The sequence below is a fragment of the Talaromyces rugulosus genome, chromosome I (genome assembly GCF_013368755.1).
Source record: "Talaromyces rugulosus chromosome I, complete sequence".
In the NCBI taxonomy this organism is placed as follows: Eukaryota; Fungi; Ascomycota; class Eurotiomycetes; order Eurotiales; family Trichocomaceae; genus Talaromyces; species Talaromyces rugulosus.
In genome coordinates, this window is record NC_049561.1 from 3,638,278 (window position 1) to 3,661,570 (window position 23,293).

Consider the following 23,293-nt stretch of genomic DNA (forward strand, 5'->3'; position numbering starts at 1 on the left):
TGGGGCTAACGTACAGTTTAAATGAGAAAGGGGAAGTCTTTGTTTCTCGTGTTGCTGGGCAGGCAGCAACAGGCGCTTACCTTTTAGGGACTAGCGCGGGTGCTGCCTACCGATAAATCCCTGATAAAGAGAAACAAACAGCCTTGCAATTGATTCCATCATCACTGTCGATTCCATAAATCCTCATTCTGTGTGCTCTAATACGATGCCGTCTTTGCTCACACTCCCACTCGAGTTGCTGGTGGTCGTTTCTACACACCTTTCGACCAAAGACCTAGGTTTCTTGCGACTAACTTGCAAGCAAGTCGAACAGTCGCTATACTCATGGTTTGCCGGGGAATTCTTCACGAAGAAGCAATTCATGCTCACTCATAAGAGCCTACAAACCTTGATCGATATATCTAAGCATGGACGCCTTTCGAAACAAGTCACACATGTGATTCTTGCCACAAATATGTACCAAGCTGTGCCGCATGTGCCCTACACATTCAGAGATGCCGATGCAGCCACTAGCTGGGCACAAGGCGTTTATGATCAACAGTCACTGATGAGCACCGGCTATGATCGGGACATGCTGACAGAGGCATTTGAGAAATTGGAGAATCTTCAAGTGGTTGGAATTCGCGACTTCAATTCCAATAATCGACATCGAGATGGCACAAGTTGGAGCTCTTGGGGAGCTCCGACAATCTTGCGGGAGACTGGAATCGAATTGCCATTTGCCAGCAGCCAAGTCTCAAATGTGGCAACAAGCTTCTTAGCTCACATCTTTCAGACGTTAATTTATGCACTTGCTCGCGCAGGTCGAAGCCCTCGAGAGATTGAAGTCTTGCTGCGAAAAGAGCCGTTGCCCGACAGTGCTTTCCATTTCCCAGCGTTTCTGACGCCATCCGTCACACCTGTACTGCAGAATCTTGAAACACTTCTGATCAGTACAGACCGAATTCCAACACACAACCCAGGCCACAGCAGTATCAATCGTCCTTTTTTGTGCCAATTTCTCAGACAGACGTACAACATCCGGCATCTACGTATAAATTTCAACAAGTACCAACCAGGGTATACTAAGGTTTTCTTGGAATGGCTTGGTCAACCCGCTGTCGGTGCAGGAGCGGCTCCAATACGGATTCTTGATCCTCCGTCTATCGCGCTCACGCATCTGAAAAAGCTTGAGCTTGGTCAAATGGCCATCTGGCCAAGTTATATGCTCAAGGTCATCGAAAAATTCGCGTCTACCTTGAAAGACTTCTGTTTGTGGAAGACTAATATAGCTCGTCCCGCCGCACATTCCAACGTAACAGTCGATTTCTTAAATTCTTTAGCAGATATGCGCCAATTGTGTCTCACACACTTCAAGCTGGGATTCCTTCAACAGGATGGGCTCTTTATTGGTTTCAAAAATCGAGGCCTCGAGGACGCTCCGTATGACAAAATCAGAGAATATACCGGGGACAACATGAGCCACTTTATTCGAGGGCTTATCAACGACATAGTCATTCAACAACCAGGAAGATCTTACGTTGACGACAGCGATGACAGCGATGACAGCGATGACGGTTCCAATGACGAGGACAATGAAGATTCAGATATGCCAGATGAAGACGGAGATAGTGAGAACGATGAATTCGATGAGGATAGCGAGGATGAATAAAATGACAAAGATGACATTGGCTTCATAACTAGTATAAGTCCTTCTCTTTTAATTTCATGCTACCATAGCAACGATCAATCCACTCCTGTCGTTGTGGTGGCGAGTTTTCAATGTTCCATGTACAGACCTAGACCAAGTAGAAATCATCCATAAATTATTATAAATATATAAGTCCATTTATAACTAATTATTCCAAAAAGATTTTTTCTAATAGCACTTCGTGAGCAGGCGGCCGAGCCCACATGTGCACCATAATGTCGTCGCACGTATCTTTTAGTATATATATACAATCTCCTTACAGATAATTGTCTCTAAAGGACATGAATGTGCTCATTATTATGAGATTATTTAAACTATTGAAATATGGGTATCACGAAAAAAAATATCCGTCCTGAACACTGAACCCAGCATTGGCAAGAAAGTCCTCCCATGCATCACCATCGGTCAGAATACAATCAAACCTTTCTGCAGAGCCAGGTTCTCTATCCGTATTTGCATTGGTCTGGCGAGAAGGTGTGAGATATGCACCTATTTGGTGGGGAGCGTTCCCCGAGTCGTCAACTGTATTAGTACCATTATCATAAGGGGTCCGCCCAGCAGATCCATGTATATCTGTATTACTTTGTCGCAGCTCATCGTAATTAGACATAATCTTGAAAAGAAAGCGAGACTGTAGGAAACAGCTCGAGTCGACTGGGGCAGACTGTTGCGAGAAGACCCCTGCAGCCGTCCGCATCGTCTCCATGGTTGTCTCCTCGATTTCGCGAACAATAGACGACGGCGCAGACAATAAAAGCTTTAAATCAGATTTATAAATATTTGGTTCAAAATTAATTGAAGGCAGACTTACTTTGATCAAAAATACAGCAGCATACGCCGTCATCACATGGACCGAGTCCTGCACAAAGTACAGAAACCGAGAGTACTGCGCAACCAGTTTCAGCATCTTTATCGCACTAGAGTAACTAGCCCAAAGTGCCTCCATGCTGTACGTAACGTCATGCTGCGCTGATCCCAGCACTTCCTGCAATGGTAACGAGTATAGTTGCAGGCGGAGGTGCGTGCTATAGAATTGGATCAAAAACCCATGGCAGCTTTCAGATTCTGCAACTGTCAGAAAAAGTAAAAATAACTGCTCGTCAGGCTTACCATCGCATACACCGAGCCACTTGCTCTCCCACTCGTCAATCCGATTACTGATAATCGTCAGCAGAGCAAACGTGTTTTGCCCTGGATCTGTCTGTCGCGGAGTGAGCAGCCTGAAAACCTCGGACGTGAGCAAGCGAAGTGTAACAAAGGCGCCGAGAAAATTGTCGCTGTCAGTCGCTGTAGCGTCTTTGCACCAGACTTCGATGCTTTCGAAAAACCCGTTGCGCTCAATCATCCACGGTTTACTAGTCTGCAGACTCATACTTGTATAATTAGTCTAGAAATTAATACCAAATACTGGAGTAATACCTTCGGTCGTAGACAAAAAGAACAAACCACGTCCTCTCTACATCGCGAGCCTCGCGTATCTGCATCTCCGTCAAACCCTCTCGATCCCGTCTAGACGACGGCCGAAGTTTGTGCCATCCGAGATCAATACACATGCGAATCACATAGCCCAAAGTAACCCAGGAGCGCGTGTCTTCTGGCTCTTTCCAATATGTGAGGATCAAAATCGCCTGGGCTGTTTCGGTCGACTTTTCGCCTCGTCGAAAGCTATCAACTAGCAGGTCTTCGGCGTGTTGGTGGAGGGATTTGTATAAACCCGGGTTAAACATCTTGGCCGAAGCTGCTAGGATGGAACTGAGGAGGAAAGCGGACTTTTGTCGGACGTGTGAGAAAGTATGCAGATTAGGATCTAGTTGGCTAATGTACGGGTTGAGGATATTCATGAAGCTGATATAGTCAGTACAAAAGTGAATCAGTACGGGGGCTTATTACCTGCTGAACAAGAACTCTGCAATCGACTGACTAACAAGTCCCGCTCTGACAATATCCTGCGTCGGAAACGTCGATGCTTCCTCCACAGCAGGAGTGGATTGATCCTGGTTTGTGCTCAGGATGCTAAGGAGGGAGAATTTCCCTCGCATGGCTTCGCGATTTAGCAAACCTGATGGCTGTAGGCTCGCTGGCTGTCTCTTCTGCGTGTCATCAAGGCATGGCCCTGGTTCTGGCATTGATTCTGAGGCTGGCACTGATGGTGTATGTGCATAATCTCGATCGTTGTCAACGGGCTGTCTTTTCTTCCGGAATATCCTTCAAATTTTTAGTCCTATTGTGTTCTTTCGTAAAAGATAGAATGGTACCTTGTTCCGGGCTTTCGTCCCCGGCGATGTTCTTGAAAGATACACTCGAGGGCCCGGTGCGCGCATCGTTCGCACTTTGCTTCACCACGCAATGGGCGGCATTTCATCTTAACCTTGCGACACGCCAGGCATGCATGCATTGTGCTTGTACGATCGAATTGTCTATTTGAGCCCATAGCACTATCCATCATCATTGACTATCATTATCAAGGTGTATCTCGAATGTCGATATAAGGGTCGGAGAAAACGCCGATATCTGTGGGGCAACCGATAGACTTTTAGCCAATGAAAATGCTGTATATCTTATCTTATCTTTTAGAACACCGATGAGACACCGGCATCTAAGCACCACAACTCTATACAAAACTATTGAATTTTGTTTTGTTTCTTTTTGTGGGTGATCAAAAATTGTACAGGAAATTGGATCTTGAACTTCAAGACTCACATTACAAACATGGCTCCTAAACTGGCGCACGTCAACATGATGACCGACACTATTGTCGCGAACCTCCCTCCGGAAGCACTGCGCTCCATCGTTCGATCTCTACTAGCATCGCAACCGGGATTCACAAAAGTATTTGAAGAAAACACAAGAGCCTATCTTCAGTCTACATCGCTTGGTGGTTTGGAGCATATCTCGCGAGAAAGCCTCAGCGCCGCACAGACGCGAATCCGATGCATGCTAGGCTGCGGCATGTGCTATGAGAGCTTGCCTGTGCTCGGTTCTATTGTCGAGCATGCAAAAGGTGCTGGTGATCAGGGAGATTTTATTCAATCAATTGATGCAGATATTGTGCAAGCAGCCACGGCAGTGCAAAAATCTCTGCCTGGGTCGACGGACGAGAAAGCTGTCCTGGATAAATTTTACGACGCTCTCACAGCTTCTCACAGTCAATACTCTTCAATAAACCAGGACTTTCCATTCGAGAGAGGATTAATGGCTGTAGCAAACCTCCTTGGTCATTCTGCGCCGATTCTTCAGACGAATAGTTTCACATCAAATGCACGCCCAGATCTTCCACCAGCAGAAACATTCCAGCTGGGCAGCCGTCACCTGCCACGGATTTTTTCTGGTCTGTGGCAACTATCAAGCCCGGCATGGGGTGCAGCACCAATATCCAAGATTCTACAACAGTTTACACAATACACACAAAGCGGGCTCACTGCTTTTGACATGGCTGACCACTACGGCGATGCTGAAATTATCTTCGTTCGTCCAACCCTTTTCCGTCTTTTTCTGGTTGGAAAGTGACTAAGATGGTTGAAATCAGGGCCGTTTTCGATCTTCGTATCCCCATAGCAGCTCTCTCTTCGCAGCAACAAAGTACTGCGTCTTCCAGCCCATGACTGTTTCGCCGGATGCAGTCCAGGCCAACATCGCTGAGCGATGCCAGCGTCTACAGGTGGACCAAATCGACTTGTTACAATTTCACTGGCAGTTTGTATGTTGAATTTTCATACTTAGGAACATCTTGCTAACACCTACATGACGTGATTTAGTACGATGATCCACAGTATATCAATGCGCTGAAATACCTCCAGCAAGACGAGCGAGTAGGAATGCTAGGTCTCTGTAATTTCGACACAGAGCACATGCAGCGTGTTATTGACAGCGGTGTTACTATACATTCCAACCAGGTTCAGGTATGTATCACTTATCAGATATATTAAACATGCTAATACAGCTAGTTTTCTTTGATTGACTCGCGCCCCGTCGTCAAAATGGGCACAGTGTGTGAGAAACACAACGTCAAGTTGCTGACTTACGGCACACTAGTATGTTCATAGTACCAAATATATCCACTAATTATACACTAACAAACCAGTGTGGCGGATTCCTGGCCGAAAAGTGGCTCGGAAAAGCAGAACCAGGGCTCTATGATAGTGAAATCACACCCAGCCAGAGAAAGGTGAGATCGATCTTTTTTTTATATAAAAAGTTGCCAAACTTATAACATACACAGTACTTCTCTATGATTCAAAGCTGGGGCAACTGGTCTCTCTTCCAAGAACTACTACAAACCCTGCAGTCCATCGGAACCAAGCACAACGTCTCCATATCAAACGTTGCAACCCGCTGGGTCCTCGACTTTGTGTATGTAGGTGCAGTTATTGTCGGAGCACGCATGGGAGTCAGCGAGCATGTAGACGAGAACAGAGCGAGCTTTGGCTGGTCTATGGACAAGGCTGACCAGGAGGCGATCGAAGTCGTGCTTGGACGCAGTCGGCGGTTGGAGATGTTTGAGGTGATGGGAGATTGTGGTGGGGAGTATCGGTGATACCATGTGTAGAAACACTGTATACTTTTTCGAGGATTAACTTTCCACCTGTTGTGCCGTAATTGATACACTTTCTGTAGAATGCCGGCGTTGATCGCCGGTGGGCGCCGGGGTTATCCCGACTCAACGACCGATAAAGCTAAGCTATCAGTCGGAAATTAATATTTGACTTCAGTTTGTATAAAGTGGGCTCATTCTTTGGCATTCTCTGGTTTATGAGGCACAAGTAACTCCAAATCTTACAAAATGCTCACCAGGCTGGGTCACGGTCTGCTACTACTATGTCTACTTACCAGCCATGCCAATGGCAGCACACATCCATGGCTGAATACATCTCTTGCTGCAGAAGAGCGTCTGCAGTCTTTCCTTGCACAGCTCAGTGTCGCGCAGAAATTTAACATGACGCAAGGAGACCAATCGGTATGTCTCCGATCCCATGTATACCGGCCAGCATTGTTAACACACCATAGCTCGAGACAGACCAGTGCATTGGTTTCGTCGCCGGTAACACATCCTTAGGAGTCCCATCTGTCTGTATGGGTGATGGCCCAGCAGGAGTTGGCAATAACTTAAACAACGTCACAGCTTTTCCGGCTTCTGTCCTAATTACTTCGAGTTGGGACCCGGAGCTGTTCTACCTCTTCGGCCAAGCGCTGGCACAAGAGCACCGGTCCAAAGGACGAAACGTAGTGCTCGCGCCGACAATTAACATCGTGCGAACGCCTCTCTGGGGCCGCGCTGCTGAATCGATGTCTGAAGACCCATATCTCAATGGCCGCATGGCCGTGGCTGCAGTGCAGGGTATCCAGTCGCAGCAGATGATTGCGTGTCCCAAACACTTTGCCGCATACAACCAAGAAACAAACCGCTTCGGACTTGCGCCTGAGTTTGATGCCATTGATGTTCGCGTCGACGAGCGCACGCTACACGAAATCTACCTCCCGGCCTTCAAATCAGCGGTGCAGGACGGCCATGCAGGGTCAGTAATGTGCTCGTATAACAAGCTCAACGGTATGCACGCCTGTGAGAATCCATGGTTGTATGACCGACTCAAGAATGACTGGGGATTTACCGGGTTTGTTGTGACCGACTGGTACTTTGCGCAGCGCACAACCGTCGCCGCAGCATTGGCTGGTCTCGATAATAGCCAGCCGGGGGGTTCGTTGATGGATCTCTATGGATTTCCGGATTTCTTTGGAGAGATGCTTGTTGAAGCAGTCCAGAATGGCTCTGTGCCGTTCTCGCGTGTCGAAGATATGGCTGCCAGGCTGTGGCGTCCAATGTTTGAACTAGGCGTTGTCGACAGACCAGTCGAGGGCAATGAGACTACCATGGCGAGGTCCCAAGCCCATCTTGATCTTGCCCAACGCCTAGTCGAAGAGGGCTCTGTTCTGTTGAAGAACAACCACGAAACTCTGCCGCTGCAAAAACACAAGTATCGCTCTATCGCCGTCTTTGGTGCCGACGCAACAAGTAAGATTCAATACAGTGAGAAGCACGGCGGCTTTGTCATTGATAGTACCACCGTTGTCCAGTCCCCTCTTGATCATATCAAGAAGCGTGCTTCTCAAGAAGGTATTTCAGTCACGTATTCAGAAGCGTATCCAGGAACAGACACGTTCGCTACGGTGCCATCACACATGTTTGGCAAGTCCGGGCTCAATGTGACTTACTGGACAACAGTAAACTGGACAGGATCAGTTAACCGGACTATCAAAGCGGACAATATTACTCTAGAAGACTATCCCGTCGAACTCGGTGCTACCTCACCAGATGTCTTCTCTTCTAGCTACGAAGGAACCTTCTACCCGAACACCACTGGTCTATATCATTTCTCACTCTATGGCAACGGAAATGCACTGCTATATCTAGACGGAAACCTGACGGCCAATCTTAATGGGAGCAATTTCGGCATGGTTGTCCAGGGCATTGCTTCCCTTTCCAAGAACCATCCCGTGTCCATTCGTCTCGATTATTCCATGGGCACGTCTGTTGACACTGGTGCGTATGGTGTCAGCCTAGGGGTCAATGTTGCTTCACCAGAGCGATACCCCGATGCAATCGCCACCGCTAGAGAATCCGATGTGAGCATCGTGTTCGTCAGCGACCAGCATACCGAAGGCCTAGACAGCAACCTCGGTCTACAGCTTCCAGGTGATCAGAATGAGCTTATTTCGCTCCTTGCCGCGCATAGCAAGCGAATCATTGTCGTTCTCAATACCAATAGCGCTATCCTTATGCCCTGGCTAGACCACGTCGATTCCGTTGTCGAAACATTTTACCCTGGACAACAAGCCGGTCCAGCTCTGGCACGTTTGCTGTTTGGGGACGTCAACTTTTCCGGAAAACTCACCGTGACGTTTCCTCAGTCTATTGAAAATACCCCAACTTTCCCAACAGAACGCTTTCCAGGCGTAGACTTGGTGGCAAATTACTCCGAAGGGCTGTATGTGGGATACAGGTGGTACGACGAGTTCGGTGTCGAGACATTGTTCCCATTTGGCTATGGTCTGTCATACACTAACTTCCAGTTCTCTAACTTGTCCATTGACAAACGAGTTATCAATAAAACCGACTTCGTAGTCGAAGCGAGTTTCCGTGTCCACAACTCTGGACCGGTAGCTGGCAAAGAAGTTGCACAGCTTTATATCACGTTTCCGGAAGAAGCCAAGGAGCCACCCAAGGTATTAAAGGGGTTCCAAAAGACAGCTATCAACGTGTCAGAAACAGCGCACTTAGATTTCTCGTTGGCAAAGGAGGACTTGATGATTTGGTCTGAAAACACTGGAAACTGGGATTTCGTGCCGGGAGTATACACTATTAGCGTGGGGAGTTCTTCACAAGATATACGATTAGAGAAGACGATTGTGCTGTAAAGTTAAGGTTTCCTATAAAATATCATTGCTTTTATGAATTATTCCAATGCTGTTCCCTGCTCACGTAGCTTTTAACGCCAACTGGTCAATTGTGTATACGAGACACACATACATAGAGGCTATGAGACCTAATTTCTGTCCATACTTAAAATGTTACATTTTTTTACTAAATTATCATAGTAATGAACTATATTATATGACAAAATGCTCTACCTTGCTTTTGAAAAGACAACATACATTGAATGAATCAAGGGATGTTCTTTCCACCCCACAAGTGCCAGTTTGTTATTTAATATCAATTGATTTCAGCTGCACATGTGTATTTAACATACTACTGGTAGTGACTACAACTTAGATGAATTGATAACTGATAGATGTGGTTTCAAAAATTACATGTAAATGTTGTATGTCTATATCAGAATACTACCTATGGATGCGCTTCAGACTTGCTTCTCTGGTATCACAGCACCTTCTTCTTCCATTACAGCCTCGCCCACATACAAATCGCCATCATCATGAATAGTCACGGGCACAAGCGTATCCGGTGCAGGAAAAACAAGACTCGAAACAATATACACAACAAACGCACTACTGAAGCCCCAAAGATAATTAAAATCATAAACCTTGATTGCACCGCCAATATCAATGCTCGGATTCACCGCGTTGACAAGTCCCGGCAAATTGGGACCTAACGACACAAGCATGGCCACACCTGCGCGCCAGTTACAACCCCCAACATAGTGATACCGCGAGTGCGGGCGATACAGGGCCGGAACGTCAATTGCTTGGTTCTTTATGACCCAGAAATCAGCAATTAGGATGGCGGCGATAGGCGAGAGGAAGATGGATAGCGCGCCCATGAAGTTAATCAGGCTAGTAGCCGAGTACACAATCTTCCAAGGGACCATGACCCAGCCTCCAATAATAGTGGCGATTACCGCTCCGCGTCGGATGTTGATGTAGCGAGGGCAGAGAGAAGTCAAGTCGTTGGCAAACGAAATCACGTTGGCCGATACATTGACACCGATCTGCGCGACAACCCATGCAAGACCGACGAAGAACGCGGCTGCTCGACCGCCTGGGCCGTCCCAGTGGCTCGCGACTTCTACAGGGTCCCAGATATACTGCCCGTAAAGGACATTGCTAGCACTGGTCGTGATGATACCGAGGACCCCGATGAAGGTGCAAATCACCGGGACTGTCACGGCCTGCAACCAGATTCCGCGCGGCTTTCTCAAGTAGCGCGTGTAATCTGGTATGTTTGTTGCCATTGTGGCCCATCCACCACTTAAAGAAGTCATGTACGAGAGGATCATCCAAGATCGTGTTGACCCAGTATAATGTGGCTTCTGGTTCCAAATATCCCCTGTGCCTCCAGCCAACTTGCACATGCCAATAACCGTGCCCACCGCCGCCGTGGTCACAACCCCTGCTTTAAAAACGAAGAACCAGCGCAATTTATGCGGCGGAGTCAGCAAGAATGGTAGCTGCACGGTCCAAAAAATTAAATGAGACACCATTTGCTGGGTGGTAATGCCTGCACTTTCCGGAAGATGATTTGGAATATTCAGATACGAAGGCCAGATAGCTCGAATCACCTGCGTCATTGCTGTCGATCCTGCATAAGTTTGAATGGCATGCCAAAACAGGGCCGTCACCATACGAATAATGACTGGTACTCTGGAAAAGACAAAACCAAAACTGGCACGAGAAGCAACAGGATATGGTACTCGTAGTTTTGCGCCGATAGAGCCATTGAACGAAATTGGGATTGCAATAATGACAGTCCCCATAATGAGACACAACAAGGCCTCTCGGTATGTCAAGCCGCCTGATATGATCGTCGAAGCTCCTTCCCATGATTGAGTAGACAGTATATCACTCATCCAGTACCCTAACAGAGCCCAATGACCCCAGATGCGTCGTTGGACGGGCGTCACATCGTTGTCGATATTAGTCCAGGTGCCTTCGGGCGCAAAAGTAGTTGGCTGCTTTGGCAATTCCCATGCTTTGGCAGACGTAATCCTCTCCCGGACATGGCTTTTAGTGTTTTCCACCTCTATGGCAGATATTAGAGGCATTATTAACTTCATCGACGATGGGGGCTCCAGGGGACATACACATCCTGGAAATGCAGGTAGATAGATATATCTACTCCGTTGATGAAACACGCAGTCATGGTCTATCACCACTATCACTTGATGGCCGATAAACAAGATACTAGATTGCTCTTATCGCGATCTCGCCAACTCTGATACGAAGCCAGCGAAGTAATAGATAAGCCCCGGCCGCGGGCTCAGCCCGCGGGATGGACGACGCGGATAAGATAAGAGCGCTTTGCCCTCATCTTAGCGTGCCAGCATTATTCAAGCTCGCTAGATATTGAATACTTATGCAAATTTGTCTCCCAATATTATATGGCTGACAGCTTTAAATCTATATATACCATTCACTGAAGGATTCGGCCAAAATGGCCTTCACCAGCTTCGCCGGCAGAAGCTACAACATCGTCTCCGATCAAGTCAAGCAATCAGACAGCTTCAATGAAATCCCCATGATCGATCTGACTCAACCTCAAGCACGGGTAGTCGACAGTCTGAGAGATGCATGCACCCGCGTCGGATTTTTCTACATATCGAACCACGGTATTCCGCAGCCCGTTATCGATCAAGTATTTTCCACGGCAGCCGAGTTTTTCGGTCTAGACGATACGGCCAAGCAACAGGCGCATTTTAAGAATGGGACGGCACTTTGTGGGTATGAGGGATTCCAAAATGTCTATACGGACGAGACCAAGAAGCCGGATTTGAATGAAGCTTTCAGTTGGCGTTACGCACCCGACATGGATCGACTTTCGGAGCCCAACACAAAGATTGAGGAAACTAAGCCGGAGGAAAGGAACCCCGACAAGGAAGAAGACTTTCTGACAAGTGGGCAAAACCTCTGGCCTAAGGCTAAGCCAGAAATGCGTCATGATATCAGCCAATACTATGACCATGTGTTGGACCTCGCCAGGAAGCTAATTCGCCTATTTGCGCTTGTTTTAGAATTGCCAGAGACATACTTTGACGATATGATGCAACGGCCAGGTTCAATGGGCAAGATCCTTCATTATCCGCCTCAACCAGCAAAGGACCCAGATCCGCCATTCGGAATAGGAGCCCATACAGATATCGAATGCTTCACGATTCTTTGCCAGGGTGGCGATATACCTGCTCTACAGGTGCTGAATCCGAATGGCGAGTGGATTCTAGCGCCTCCTATCCCGGGGACTTTTGTTGTGAACATTGGAGATATGCTAGCCAGATGGTCCAACGATACATTTCGCAGCACAATTCACCGTGTCCTCAACATCACGGGGCGAGAACGGTATTCGCTGCCTGTGTTTATCGGACCAAGTTATCAGACAATCATCCAACCTTTAGAGACTTGTATCGCTAATGGGGCCAAGTATGATCCAATATCAGCGGGTCTTTATGTTTGGAAAAGACTCGCTATTAGCAGACTCGACAAAGACGAGTATGAGAGACAACTCGTGAAAATTGAAAGCCATTTAACACCACCGGTCAATGTGTGATCGTGTAATATAAACTTTTTATATCTCAAACAAAAGTTCATGTACTGCAGGGGAAAATAATGTAATTAGTATTACTGAAATGTTATATCATAAAATCGATCTTACTCAGTTAGTCTATCAATTGCAGGAAATTCAGCACCTGGGGTACTCAAATCTGGAAATGTCCACATCATACTGTCAAGATCAACAGCAGTAGTGAAAATTTGCTGGTTAAACGGTGAGAAGTTTATGGTTTCATCTGTCTCAATGGGAAGAGAATTATTCGTTTGGTCATTAACACTGTCGGACTTTCTGCGATCATATTCCGGAACGGAGATCTTGGAATTTTTCCAACCATCCCATCCCAGTGCTCGAAGCCTGGTAAGTGTATAAGATACCCAGTCACTCATTTTTGCTTTCATTCGAAGTTGCCACTCGAATTCTTTCATCAAGCTTTGAAGCTCCTCTGATTCCTCTATCGTGACACTGGTTGTCCGAAGAAGGCCGAGAAACCCACCGAGGATGGTCGCACATCCACCAGCAGCAAAAAACCAGAAAGCTTCCATGTGTTCTGGGCGTAGATGAGAAAGAAATTGAACTAGGCTACGTGCTCGTGTTCGAAGCATCCTACGAATGAATTGAACAAATTGGGGGTCTAGTTCAGCACTTGACTGTTGCATAGACCACAGCAACCGTCGATGTAGTGCTGCAGTAGTAGCATGCAGTGCGAGATGGAAGAACCCGTTGACACATAGCTTCCCAGATTGTATATTTTCCAAGCCCAACTCTTCAGGGAGGCCTCTGAGCATTTGGGCAAGATCTGTCCCCAGTGACTTAGTAATGGCAAGCACTTCCTGCGGCTGAACTACTTCCGCTAATGACCTCACAGAATAGAGCTTGCGGAGCATGCAAGCTGTAATACGACTCAAATTCACAAGCTCAATGAATAAAGTCCTTCCATTTTCAATGCTGACACTTCCAATATGTTCGCTATATTCCTCATCATCAGCACCTTCAGAGAAGTCGGTTGTTTGCAGTGGCTGCACAATCCAATCAGATGCTTCCGAAATGGTACAAGGCCGGCCTAGAACCAATGCTGAGAATGAATCTTGAATGAATAGCGCCCAAGCGAGTCGCTTCCGGAGACCTTTCTCCCACTCTGGGATATCCCAGGCTGAGCAATCTAAATGGAGTCCGAGATGCTGGCCGAGCCCCAGTAGCGACGAAGTAAAAGACCACATCCACGAATTATCGGTAAATAGTGGGCTACGATGGCGTTGCAATAGTAACAAACCTGCCTGTATAGTATTAAGGCGAGGCCTATGCATGGCATCCTGCACAGCGTGGTGTGCAATGCGTACCAAGGCGGCTTCATTGATCTTTTCGTGCAGCAAAAGATCCGGATCGTATGACCACCAACAAACAGCCAGCGCATAAACAGCAGCTAGGAGATGTGCGCTGATCTCCCTATATGTTCGATTATATTTTTCTAGAAAGACGTTTTTGTGCAGAATGGGAAACGACGGGTGCACAATGCGAAAATATAGACTGATCAACATGGGGCCATGTGGATTTACAAGGGACTCCACATCTTCAACGTAGACTTCGTCCCAGCTGTCTTCTTTGCGCAGGTTTTGGGAGACCTCAACATCGGGAGTCATCTGGAAGAAGACATTGTCATGCACCTTTCGCGTCGTCGTGGCGCCTACTAAGCCGCCGGATATTGCCGTATTGTCGCCATCTCGCGACGACACTGGGTCACTACCATGGAAAGACTGCAGCAACTGACAGTCATGTTCACCGCCGGGTCCAAGGAGCTCTGAGAAGCGGCTTTTTTCGAGACCCAACGTCTTGGTCAAGATGGATTCTCTGGGGTAGTCCAGATCTGGGTCTAGTATCAATTGAGAAGGCGAGTTCGACAGCAGCTCCTCAGAGGGCCCTCTCCCGCGTGCATTTCTGGGGGCGAATTCTTTAGTATTCGCTGCAGTAGCTCGTCGTTTAGGCGGGGGAGGCTGCAAGAAGGTGCAGGATGACAAGCCGGCAGCTTGGCAGGTCAGACAGCTAGAGGACCCATGTAGGGTGACGCATCTCTGTTTTTTCTTGCGGCAGATATCACATGCTCTCATGATGATATGAATCTGGCAGTTGGACGTTGGCACCAGCTACACGGAGGTCGTCAAGATAGACAGCCGGGGCTTGAGGCAGGCGATAACGGGACAAGATAAGCTTAAGATAGTAGATAAGCTCCACATGGGCGATAAGATAAGGGATTGCCCGCGGGCTCAGGAGGGAAGGAGCTCAACCTCGCTTGATCACGCCGTCCTGGCTAAAAGGTCGCTCTGTCTTTCCATCATGTTTTCTGACAAGGTGTCTCTTCCATGCCAATTGGAACCTAGCTCTTCTTTTTCGACTTCGGCTACACCATGGTCGCTGCTCACCCGATCAAGAGAATGTCCTGCGGGGAAGGCGTGTCCTTCGAAGCTCACCCGTATGCGTTTCGCTTCAATCCGTCGACGACGGCACTCGTCATAATCGACATGCAACGCGATTTCTTATTGAAGGATGGTTTTGGCTACATTCAGGCAGGTGATGCCGGTATCGAAAAGGTGCAAGCCACCATCCAGCCCACTTTAGCTGTGCTACGCATGTTCCGCGAACGTGGGATGCATGTCATTCACACGCGTGAAGGTCACAGGCCGGATCTTCGTGATCTACCAGCGCCCAAGTTGCTGAGACAGGCTCGTGCTCCCAACACTCGCCATTCTATGGTCATTGGCGACGTTGGCCCCATGGGGAGGCTTCTTACCCGGGGAGAATACGGTCATGACATTATTGACGAGCTACAACCACTTTCTGGAGAGTGCGTGGTGGACAAGCCCGGAAAGGGTAGTTTCTTTTCCACTATATTGCACGAGCATCTGGTTGACCGAGGGATCACACATTTGATTGTAGTCGGTGTCACAGTCGAGTGCTGTGTTACAACTACCGTTCGGGAGGCCAATGATCGTGGATTTGAAGCGTGTATTCTCAGTGACTGTACGGACGGATTTGTGTCGAGTTTTAAGTCGGCCTCACTTGACATGATCCATTTTTCTGAAGGACTATTTGGATTCGTTAGCGAATCCCAACCGCTTCTCGCCGCCTTGTCTACGCTTCCCGCTCCTCGCAAAGCTGCGCCTGACTGGGACGGTTCCATGGGTATAGAAGCCCTAAAAAATGCGTATTCTACTGGGTTATCACCAAGTACGGTTATCAACCATGTTCTGGACAAGATTAATGCGGATAAAGTGCAACATCCGTCGGTTTGGATCAGCCTGTCTTCGGCCGAGTATCTTCTAAACAGAGCAACATGGCTCGAACAATCGGCGGATAGAAACTTGCCTTTGTTTGGCGTACCCTTTGCCGTCAAGGATAACATTGATGTTTCCGGACTTCCTACGACGGCAGCATGTCCATCTTTTGAATATATCCCCAAAGTATCCGCTCATGTTGTCAAACAACTAGAAGACGCGGGGGCAATCGTGGTCGGTAAGACAAATTTGGACCAGTTTGCCACAGGACTTGTTGGCACTAGATCGCCATATGGCGCCTGTCATTGTGTTTTTGACTCCACTCGTGTGTCCGGTGGCTCAAGCTCGGGATCTGCCGTAGCCGTCGCTCTGGGCCAGGTATCATTTGCCCTAGGGACAGATACAGCGGGCTCCGGTCGTATTCCAGCAGCATTTAATGGCATTGTCGGGCTGAAACCGACCAAAGGTACGGTGTCTACAGCAGGCGTGATACCCGCTTGTAGGACCCTCGATTGCGTTTCATTCTTCGCTGGTACAATTTCCGATGCAAGAAGTGTATGGCTTGCATCCAAAGGACGAGACTCCAAAGATCCGTATTCACGAAGCTCCCCATCTTTGGCATCTCTAAGTAGCAGGTCCCTACTACACGAAGAGTCTCCCTATACCGTTTCTTTTCCTCCTGAAGATCTATTAAAGACTACAATATCTCCCCCTTATCAAGATCAATTTGCAAAAATTGTTTCATTGGTTCGCAATCTTGCTTATTCCGAAGAAGTTGTCTTCGACTGGTCATCATATCTCTCCGCCTCTGACCTAGTATACAAAGGTGCCTTTGTTGCCGAGAGGGCCGCGTTTTTACAAGATGCCCTAAAAAGCAAACAAAAAATAACATTGCACCCAGTGACACAAAAAGTCCTGAACTCGGCCAACTCCATATCTGCATCCGACGCATTCTGCGATATTTATGAAGCCCAGCGACTGTCCAAACTCATGGAAGCCGAGTTCGACAAGTGCGATATTCTCATCGTACCCACTGCGCCAAACCACCCAACAATTGCAGGAGTAGAGCAAGACCCGATTGGGCCCAATCTCAAGCTGGGTATTTTTGCAAGCGCGGTCAATGTTCTCGACTTGGCTGCGATTGCTATCCCTGCTGGTCGTGTTGAGGGCCTACCCTTTGGTATATCCGTGATTGGGCCTGCTTTTAGGGAAGGGTTCATTATCACTATTGCTCAGAGGATTCAAACTCGTTTGGAACATTTTGTACTATAATGAGCTATAACATAGAATATCCATGGAGGTATCACATGCGTGTTCAGACTTTAATAAATCGGGCATCAACAATAATTTCCATCCGATTTTCTTCCGGCCAATTACCCGACAACAAGCTTTCCACGGTGAAACTCGTTAGTAGCTATATTTCACAATGTCTAGAGCACTGTGCCCTAGCAGGAAATTTGGTGTTTAGACCCCACCGCTTACGTAGGCTGCATACGCGGACTTGTCCATCTTATCTTATCTTTGTTCATCTCCTAGACCAATTCTCGATCTCGCGATGAATCCTCACAATTAATCTTCACACGCGAGCATAACTTGAAGGAGAAAAAAAGAATGTCCTCTGTTGCAAGGGCTTTGGCCAGCCTGGCGTGGGTCGGCTGTGCAGCCTCGCTCCATAGCAGTGATCCCATCGAGGTTCCGTCCAACATACACAATGCAAATCACATATTCAACACCATTCACTCGTCCATGAGACAATGGGGCTCGTCCTGGAATCATAACGGCATGTCCTTTTTTCTCGCAAGCGTACCAGCCGGCACTCAATTCTACCATGGCACCACCGACAGCACCCAAGTCAACGGTACAGAATGGCTGGCTTTTGAGCCCCAGCATGCCTTGTTCTTTGCTCATCCTCGTGGCCAGCGGCCAGGACGCCCTCCCCATAATGAGCATCCCTTCGGTAGCCCGGAACAAGATGTCCTAGAAGAGTCAGCGGACGATGGAGACGAGCGTTACGGATATCTACACACCTACTCGGCAGCCAAGGATCTTCGCCTCTTGTATATCGATGGTCTGTCTGCTGCAAAGACCGACATGGGTACACTAGATTCTCAGGATAGGATTCTCTTCGGTGACAAAATAGCCACACTACTAGAAAACACACCCCAATCCCCCGATGGACATGGCCCCAACGGCCCTCCTGGCGAGGCCGAACGAGCACAGCTTGCATGCGAGATGGCCAAAAACGAATGGAGCGGCCGTATCGATGGTTTCCTGCGAGCCGAAGCTGGCTTTGAGATCATTCTGTGCGACTTTTCTCGCGACGTGCATCTGGTGCGCATGGCTGCGCTGTTGCCTCGCACCTTTGACGATGGCAAGGATATCTTCCAATACAAATCAATCGCGGCACGTTTTGATGGGATTGGTGGTGGGCGTGTGCGAGTGAACTATGATAACTTTGTGACTGCATATGCATATGATAATCTAAACGTATTTGACGACGACCAATCCGCACACCCAAGACTCGCCAATATATCGTCTGAGCAACTTGCGGGCATCCGAAATGATCTCGCGAAGCTGGTTCTCGATCACGAGGCAAATGACTCATCCTTCAACTGGCAATCCATCGCCGACATGATCGTGACGCGATACTCGGATTTGTTGCAATATCTTGCCTCTGGCGAACTCGACTCGTTGGAAGCCCTCCAAACGTACGCCGTGAAACCATATATCCCGTTCATTGACGTGCGGCACCGCAACGCCACACTCGAAGCTGAACGGTGCGCCACGCAGTTCATCCCTCAGGGAGAATGCTCATCCACCGGGGAAAACCTCGCTGCAAAGGCTATATACGACGTTTCGTTCAGCATTTGCTCCACAGTACACTCTATCCTAGACGACACTGATCTCGACACCGCCGTGTCCCGACTCCGGAAATTGATTGACTATCTTTCATGGACAACCTGGAAGGGGTGCTCGCGGAAATGCGGCTTCAATGAAGAATGCTATATCCCCATTTGGCCCTTCGGTACTGTGCAAGACCGGTTGAGTCCGCAGTGCAGAGATACGCAGAATAATGATGGTGAGAAGTACTGGGGTGGATTTGGTCGACCTCCTCCGGGTAGATCTCCAGGTGGGCCTACGACTTCGGAATTGAGGTGAACTATGGGTTTATTCTTTTTCGCTGTATTTAATTTTGGTTAGAGGTTATATATACGCATGTAGAGTAAACAATGATATTGTAAATCAATTGAGATTCTTAGCTGACATCATTGCATGTAGCGCAGTTATACATCCAGATTTCTCAAAAAAAAAAAATGGATATTTTAGGCTTCGAATTAAATCTAAGCATTCAAGCGCAATTTTTCCAACTCACGAATCTGCTCCTCGATCAATTGAGCCTCTCCCTCAGCATCGCGCAGCCTCTTTTCTTCTTGCTCACGGACCTCGGGCTTAACCTTTTCTTGCCATCCAGGCGCGCTCATGTTCTTTTGCACGCGCGACACCAAATCCTGCGCCTTTTGCAGATTGGCCTTGGCTTTTTCTTCCTGTTCGAGGGCGACCTGCTTCGACACCTTGAGGTAGACGGCAACGTCGGCGCCGACAGGGGTTGCGACGCATCCAGCCGGACGAGTCTTGTCCTCGGGGCCGAGGAGGGAGATCTCGCCGGCCCATTTGCCGCCCAGAGACTTGATGGCGACGACCTCGTCGGTGATGGTCTTGTAGGATTTGTCGTTGTAGGCGGCGAGGATCAAGTCGGATTTTTCCTTGACGTCGTACTGGGCGAGTATGGAGCGGATGGCCTTGGAAGTGTCGAGTACCAATTCGTAGGCTTTCTCGGCCGACTCGTCATCAAAGGCTGTCCGGGGTTCGGGGAAGCGGGCGATCATGATCGACTCGGTCTTGTCACCTTGGCGACGAGGCAGGCGTTGCCAGAGATCCTCGGTGATATAAGGCATAATCGGGTGGATGAGAAGGAGTCCTCCCTCCAGCGCAGTGTACAGGGTCTGTTTGGCAGACTCTTGCACCTCTGCGGGGGCATCATCCTGCAACAGCGACTTGGAGTTCTCGATAAAGACATCACAAAGCTGAGAGTAGATGTATTGGTACGCAGTCGAAGCGGAGACGGAGAAATCACGTGTTTCAATGGCTTTGTTGATATCCTTGGCTGCAGAGTTGAACTTGTGCAAAATCCAACGCTCCGAGAGAGACTCATGGCCGGTCTTGCTCGGTGATGCCGACGGCTTGAAATCCGGACCGAGCTTTCCAAGAACGAATTTCGTGGCTTGGTAGATTTTATTGCTAAGAAATTTATCAGTAAATTTCTCTCCTTCATCTCAGAGACCGGGCTTACCAGAAACGGCGGTATCCAAAGATAACGTTGATATCAAACGCGATATCTCCACCACCTGTAGTGTAAGATACAAGAGCCATGCGCAACGCATCGGCACCACATTCGGGGATACCCTTGGGGAAGGCCTTCTTTTGGTACTTGCTCGCGATTCCGATTTCCTTCTCGGCCAGGTTACCGGCCTTCAGTTTTTCATACAATTCATCAAGAGTAATACCCCGTTGGACGTCAAGGGGATCGACGACATTGCCTAGCGACTTGCTCATCTTGCGACCCTCGCTATCTCGGATGAGAGAGTGGCAGTAGACCTCCTTGAATGGGACCTTGCCAGTCAGCTTCAGACTGAGCATGATCATTCTCCTGATATCATGTGTTAGCGCAAGGTAGAAGAGGGTTGAAAGAATTTCTTACGCGACCCAGAAAAAGAGAATATCCCAACCAGTCTCCAAAACGCTCGTAGGGAAAAGTTTGGTAAAGTCAGGGTGCTCGGCGTTGGGCCAGCCCAGGGTAGCAAAGGGCCACAAGCCAGAAGAAAACCAGGTATCCAAAACATCTTCGTCTCTTCGGAGAGTGAATTTCTGGCCTGGGAATTTGGCGGCCGCCTTTGCACGGGCTTCTTCCTCGGAGCGTCCTGTGACCCACGAATTGTTGTCTGCCTCGTCTGCGACTTGTCCTTCGATCTCTACAACCCAGGCAGGCGCTTGATGTCCCCTATTGATTATATCAGTAACGAATACCTTCAAAAGGTGCATGATCATATACATACCACCACAATTGACGGGAAAGACACCAGTCCTGGATATTCCTCATCCAATGGAAAAAGTTCTTCTCCGCAGAGGCTGGGCTGATTACAATTTCCTTGTCTTCGACAGCCTTGATGGCGGCTTGGGCGAGATCGTCCATCTTCATCCACCACTGCGGCTTGAGCACCGGCTCAATAATGTCTTTACTCTTCTCACAGCGAGGAATGACCATAGGGTTGTTTTCCCACTTGACGTATAGCCCTTGCTCCTTGAGCTTTTCAATGACAGCATATCTAGCGTCAAACCGTTTGAGACCAGAAAAGGCACCGCAATTGTCCTTGAGAGTTCCGTTGTCGTTCAACTGTTTACGTTAGCATTGTAGTAGAAAGCCTCCATGCGCAACTTACGATCGAGACGAATTCAAGACCGTGTGCCTTCCCGCGAGCATAATCGTTAAAGTCGTGGGCAGGAGTCAGCTTGACAGCACCAGTTCCAAAATCCATGGCAACAGAGGTATCGGCAACAATCGGCATAAGACGGTCGACGAACGGATGCTTTGCCTTTTTGCCGACCAAGTGCTGATATCTTTTATCTATTGTGATTGATTAGTAGCCACCAACTGAAGACTGTAGAGACTTCTTTCTTACCATCAGGGTGTACGGCAATACCCGTATCACCAAGCATGGTCTCGGGTCGGGTTGTTGCGATTTCGATACGCTCGCCAGTACCCTCGACTTCGTAGTAAAAGTGTGTGATGACACCGAACTCGACCTTCTTCTCGTCTAATGAAACGGTCAGTTTCTATAGTCTATTTTCAACAAGACAGTTAACTTACAGCCGGGAACGTCAAGCAGGGTTCGGACTTGGATTTCGGTGTTTGTGACTTCCAGATTCGACAGAGACGTATTCAAAGTGCAACACCAGTTCACCAGTCGGTTGGCACGGTAGATGGTACCTTCGTCGTGCAGACGACAGAAAGTCTCGGTCACTGCGGCTGAGAAGTTGTCGTTCATTGTGTACGCCTCACGAGACCAATCCAGGGAAGCGGCCATGGCCTTCAACGATGTCAGAATAGACCCTTGGTACCTGTCCTTCCACTCCTTTGTGAGATCAACGAATGCTTCGCGACCGAGGTCGTGCCGAGTCTGCTTTTTCTCCTTATACAACATCTTTTCGACGACGCTCTGAGTCGAGATACCGGCGTGATCTGTTCCGGGCAGCCACAGAGTCGTCTTGCCCTTCATTCTGTAGTACCGGGTCATAGTGTCTTGAAGAGCCTGTAAAGAATATCACTCTTAGTAGCCGAATCGACAACCCTGGGAAATTCTAAAACTTACGACCATGAGAGCGTGGCCCATGTGCAGAGCACCGGTCACATTGGGAGGAGGGCAAGTCATTGTGAAAACACCGTCTGCCTTGATGTTCCCATTCTCATCGAAATGGGGCTTGAAATAGCCCTTCTTCTCCCACCAGTCATAGCGACCCTGCTCAATTGTCTTTGGATCGTATGCGTCTGTGGTCTTGTCGACAACCTTTTCCTTCTTCTCGGCCTTGGGTTGCGCGGGCTTAGCGGTAGCTGCTTTGGCCTGCTTCTCCGCAAACTTTTTGGCCTTTTCTGCTTTTTTCCTTTCTCTCTCCAACTCCTTCTCGGTCTTTACTTTTCCCTCCACGGGCGGAGCGGCCGAGGTATCCTTGCCGGGCTCGGATTGACCATTTTTGGCAGCGTCTTGAACGGCCGATTTGGTAGAATCGGAAACGGGAGGAGGCGTTTGCGTAACAGGGGCAGTCTGCTCACCCACTAGAAGCTTTCGTATTAGTCTATACTCATCTTGCTGGCGGTAGGAGGGGTGACCGCAGAGGGTTATTGGGTGGGACTCACGAGGGTTCGCAGATCCAGACGTGGTAGCCATGAATGCACGAAATGTGGGAGAAACAGTTCTCCAGGGCGCCCGATGCGCCACAAGCCTGCGAATAAGTATCTTGACCGTCGGCTGCGACAAACGCGAATTGCGACGGAGGTAAAAAAGCAGAGGAAGCCCTGGCCGGAGGGGGGTAATTTTTTGTCTACTGACTGGTTAGTGAACTGCGGGGCCAATGGCTGGTTGGCGGGATGGTGGAGACTGCAGACGCTCTAAACCGCGCTCGCAGGGGTGCATCTGGCTATCTCGGTCACTTACGGCGCAGGCTGGACGGTGTTGGTTGCGTTTATGTTTGTTGTTTTGTACGAGGTGCTCGTCTGAGAGCTAGCTCTTGCGA

The 23,293-nt window shown here is 48.5% G+C and overlaps 10 protein-coding genes across 10 annotated transcripts; 6 read left to right on the plus strand and 4 right to left on the minus strand.

The window, feature by feature from the left end:
- Positions 1-205: 205 nt before the first annotated feature.
- On the plus strand, positions 206-1,651 carry TRUGW13939_01195 (uncharacterized protein; the record flags this gene model as incomplete). Its single annotated transcript, XM_035484398.1, has 1 exon — positions 206-1,651. The coding sequence occupies one exon, from the start codon at positions 206-208 to the stop codon at positions 1,649-1,651; it is 1,446 nt and encodes a 481-aa protein (XP_035340291.1).
- A 370-nt stretch (positions 1,652-2,021) lies between these two features.
- On the minus strand, positions 2,022-3,816 carry TRUGW13939_01196 (uncharacterized protein; the record flags this gene model as incomplete). Its single annotated transcript, XM_035484399.1, has 5 exons — positions 2,022-2,447; positions 2,502-2,755; positions 2,801-3,063; positions 3,110-3,535; positions 3,581-3,816. The coding sequence occupies 5 exons, from the start codon at positions 3,814-3,816 to the stop codon at positions 2,022-2,024; spliced, it is 1,605 nt and encodes a 534-aa protein (XP_035340292.1).
- A 583-nt stretch (positions 3,817-4,399) lies between these two features.
- On the plus strand, positions 4,400-6,224 carry TRUGW13939_01197 (uncharacterized protein; the record flags this gene model as incomplete). Its single annotated transcript, XM_035484400.1, has 6 exons — positions 4,400-5,155; positions 5,217-5,387; positions 5,446-5,589; positions 5,635-5,721; positions 5,772-5,855; positions 5,910-6,224. The coding sequence occupies 6 exons, from the start codon at positions 4,400-4,402 to the stop codon at positions 6,222-6,224; spliced, it is 1,557 nt and encodes a 518-aa protein (XP_035340293.1).
- Positions 6,225-6,470: 246 nt separating this feature from the next.
- On the plus strand, positions 6,471-9,100 carry TRUGW13939_01198 (uncharacterized protein; the record flags this gene model as incomplete). Its single annotated transcript, XM_035484401.1, has 2 exons — positions 6,471-6,644; positions 6,695-9,100. The coding sequence occupies 2 exons, from the start codon at positions 6,471-6,473 to the stop codon at positions 9,098-9,100; spliced, it is 2,580 nt and encodes an 859-aa protein (XP_035340294.1).
- Positions 9,101-9,540: 440 nt separating this feature from the next.
- On the minus strand, positions 9,541-11,181 carry TRUGW13939_01199 (uncharacterized protein; the record flags this gene model as incomplete). The annotated part of the gene is made up of 1 exon (XM_035484402.1): positions 9,541-11,181. The coding sequence occupies one exon, from the start codon at positions 11,179-11,181 to the stop codon at positions 9,541-9,543; it is 1,641 nt and encodes a 546-aa protein (XP_035340295.1).
- Positions 11,182-11,570: 389 nt separating this feature from the next.
- On the plus strand, positions 11,571-12,677 carry TRUGW13939_01200 (uncharacterized protein; the record flags this gene model as incomplete). The annotated part of the gene is made up of 1 exon (XM_035484403.1): positions 11,571-12,677. The coding sequence occupies one exon, from the start codon at positions 11,571-11,573 to the stop codon at positions 12,675-12,677; it is 1,107 nt and encodes a 368-aa protein (XP_035340296.1).
- Positions 12,678-12,778: 101 nt separating this feature from the next.
- TRUGW13939_01201 (uncharacterized protein) lies at positions 12,779-14,782 on the minus strand (the record flags this gene model as incomplete). The annotated part of the gene is made up of 1 exon (XM_035484404.1): positions 12,779-14,782. The coding sequence occupies one exon, from the start codon at positions 14,780-14,782 to the stop codon at positions 12,779-12,781; it is 2,004 nt and encodes a 667-aa protein (XP_035340297.1).
- A 297-nt stretch (positions 14,783-15,079) lies between these two features.
- TRUGW13939_01202 (uncharacterized protein) lies at positions 15,080-17,218 on the plus strand (the record flags this gene model as incomplete). The annotated part of the gene is made up of 1 exon (XM_035484405.1): positions 15,080-17,218. One exon carries the CDS (start codon positions 15,080-15,082, stop codon positions 17,216-17,218), a length of 2,139 nt encoding a protein of 712 aa, XP_035340298.1.
- A 339-nt stretch (positions 17,219-17,557) lies between these two features.
- Positions 17,558-19,105, plus strand: TRUGW13939_01203 (uncharacterized protein; the record flags this gene model as incomplete). Its single annotated transcript, XM_035484406.1, has 1 exon — positions 17,558-19,105. One exon carries the CDS (start codon positions 17,558-17,560, stop codon positions 19,103-19,105), a length of 1,548 nt encoding a protein of 515 aa, XP_035340299.1.
- Positions 19,106-19,287: 182 nt separating this feature from the next.
- TRUGW13939_01204 (uncharacterized protein) lies at positions 19,288-22,947 on the minus strand (the record flags this gene model as incomplete). Its single annotated transcript, XM_035484407.1, has 9 exons — positions 19,288-20,245; positions 20,298-20,654; positions 20,706-21,005; positions 21,061-21,398; positions 21,445-21,629; positions 21,685-21,819; positions 21,873-22,314; positions 22,375-22,835; positions 22,917-22,947. The coding sequence occupies 9 exons, from the start codon at positions 22,945-22,947 to the stop codon at positions 19,288-19,290; spliced, it is 3,207 nt and encodes a 1,068-aa protein (XP_035340300.1).
- Between the last annotated feature and the right edge of the window lie 346 nt (positions 22,948-23,293).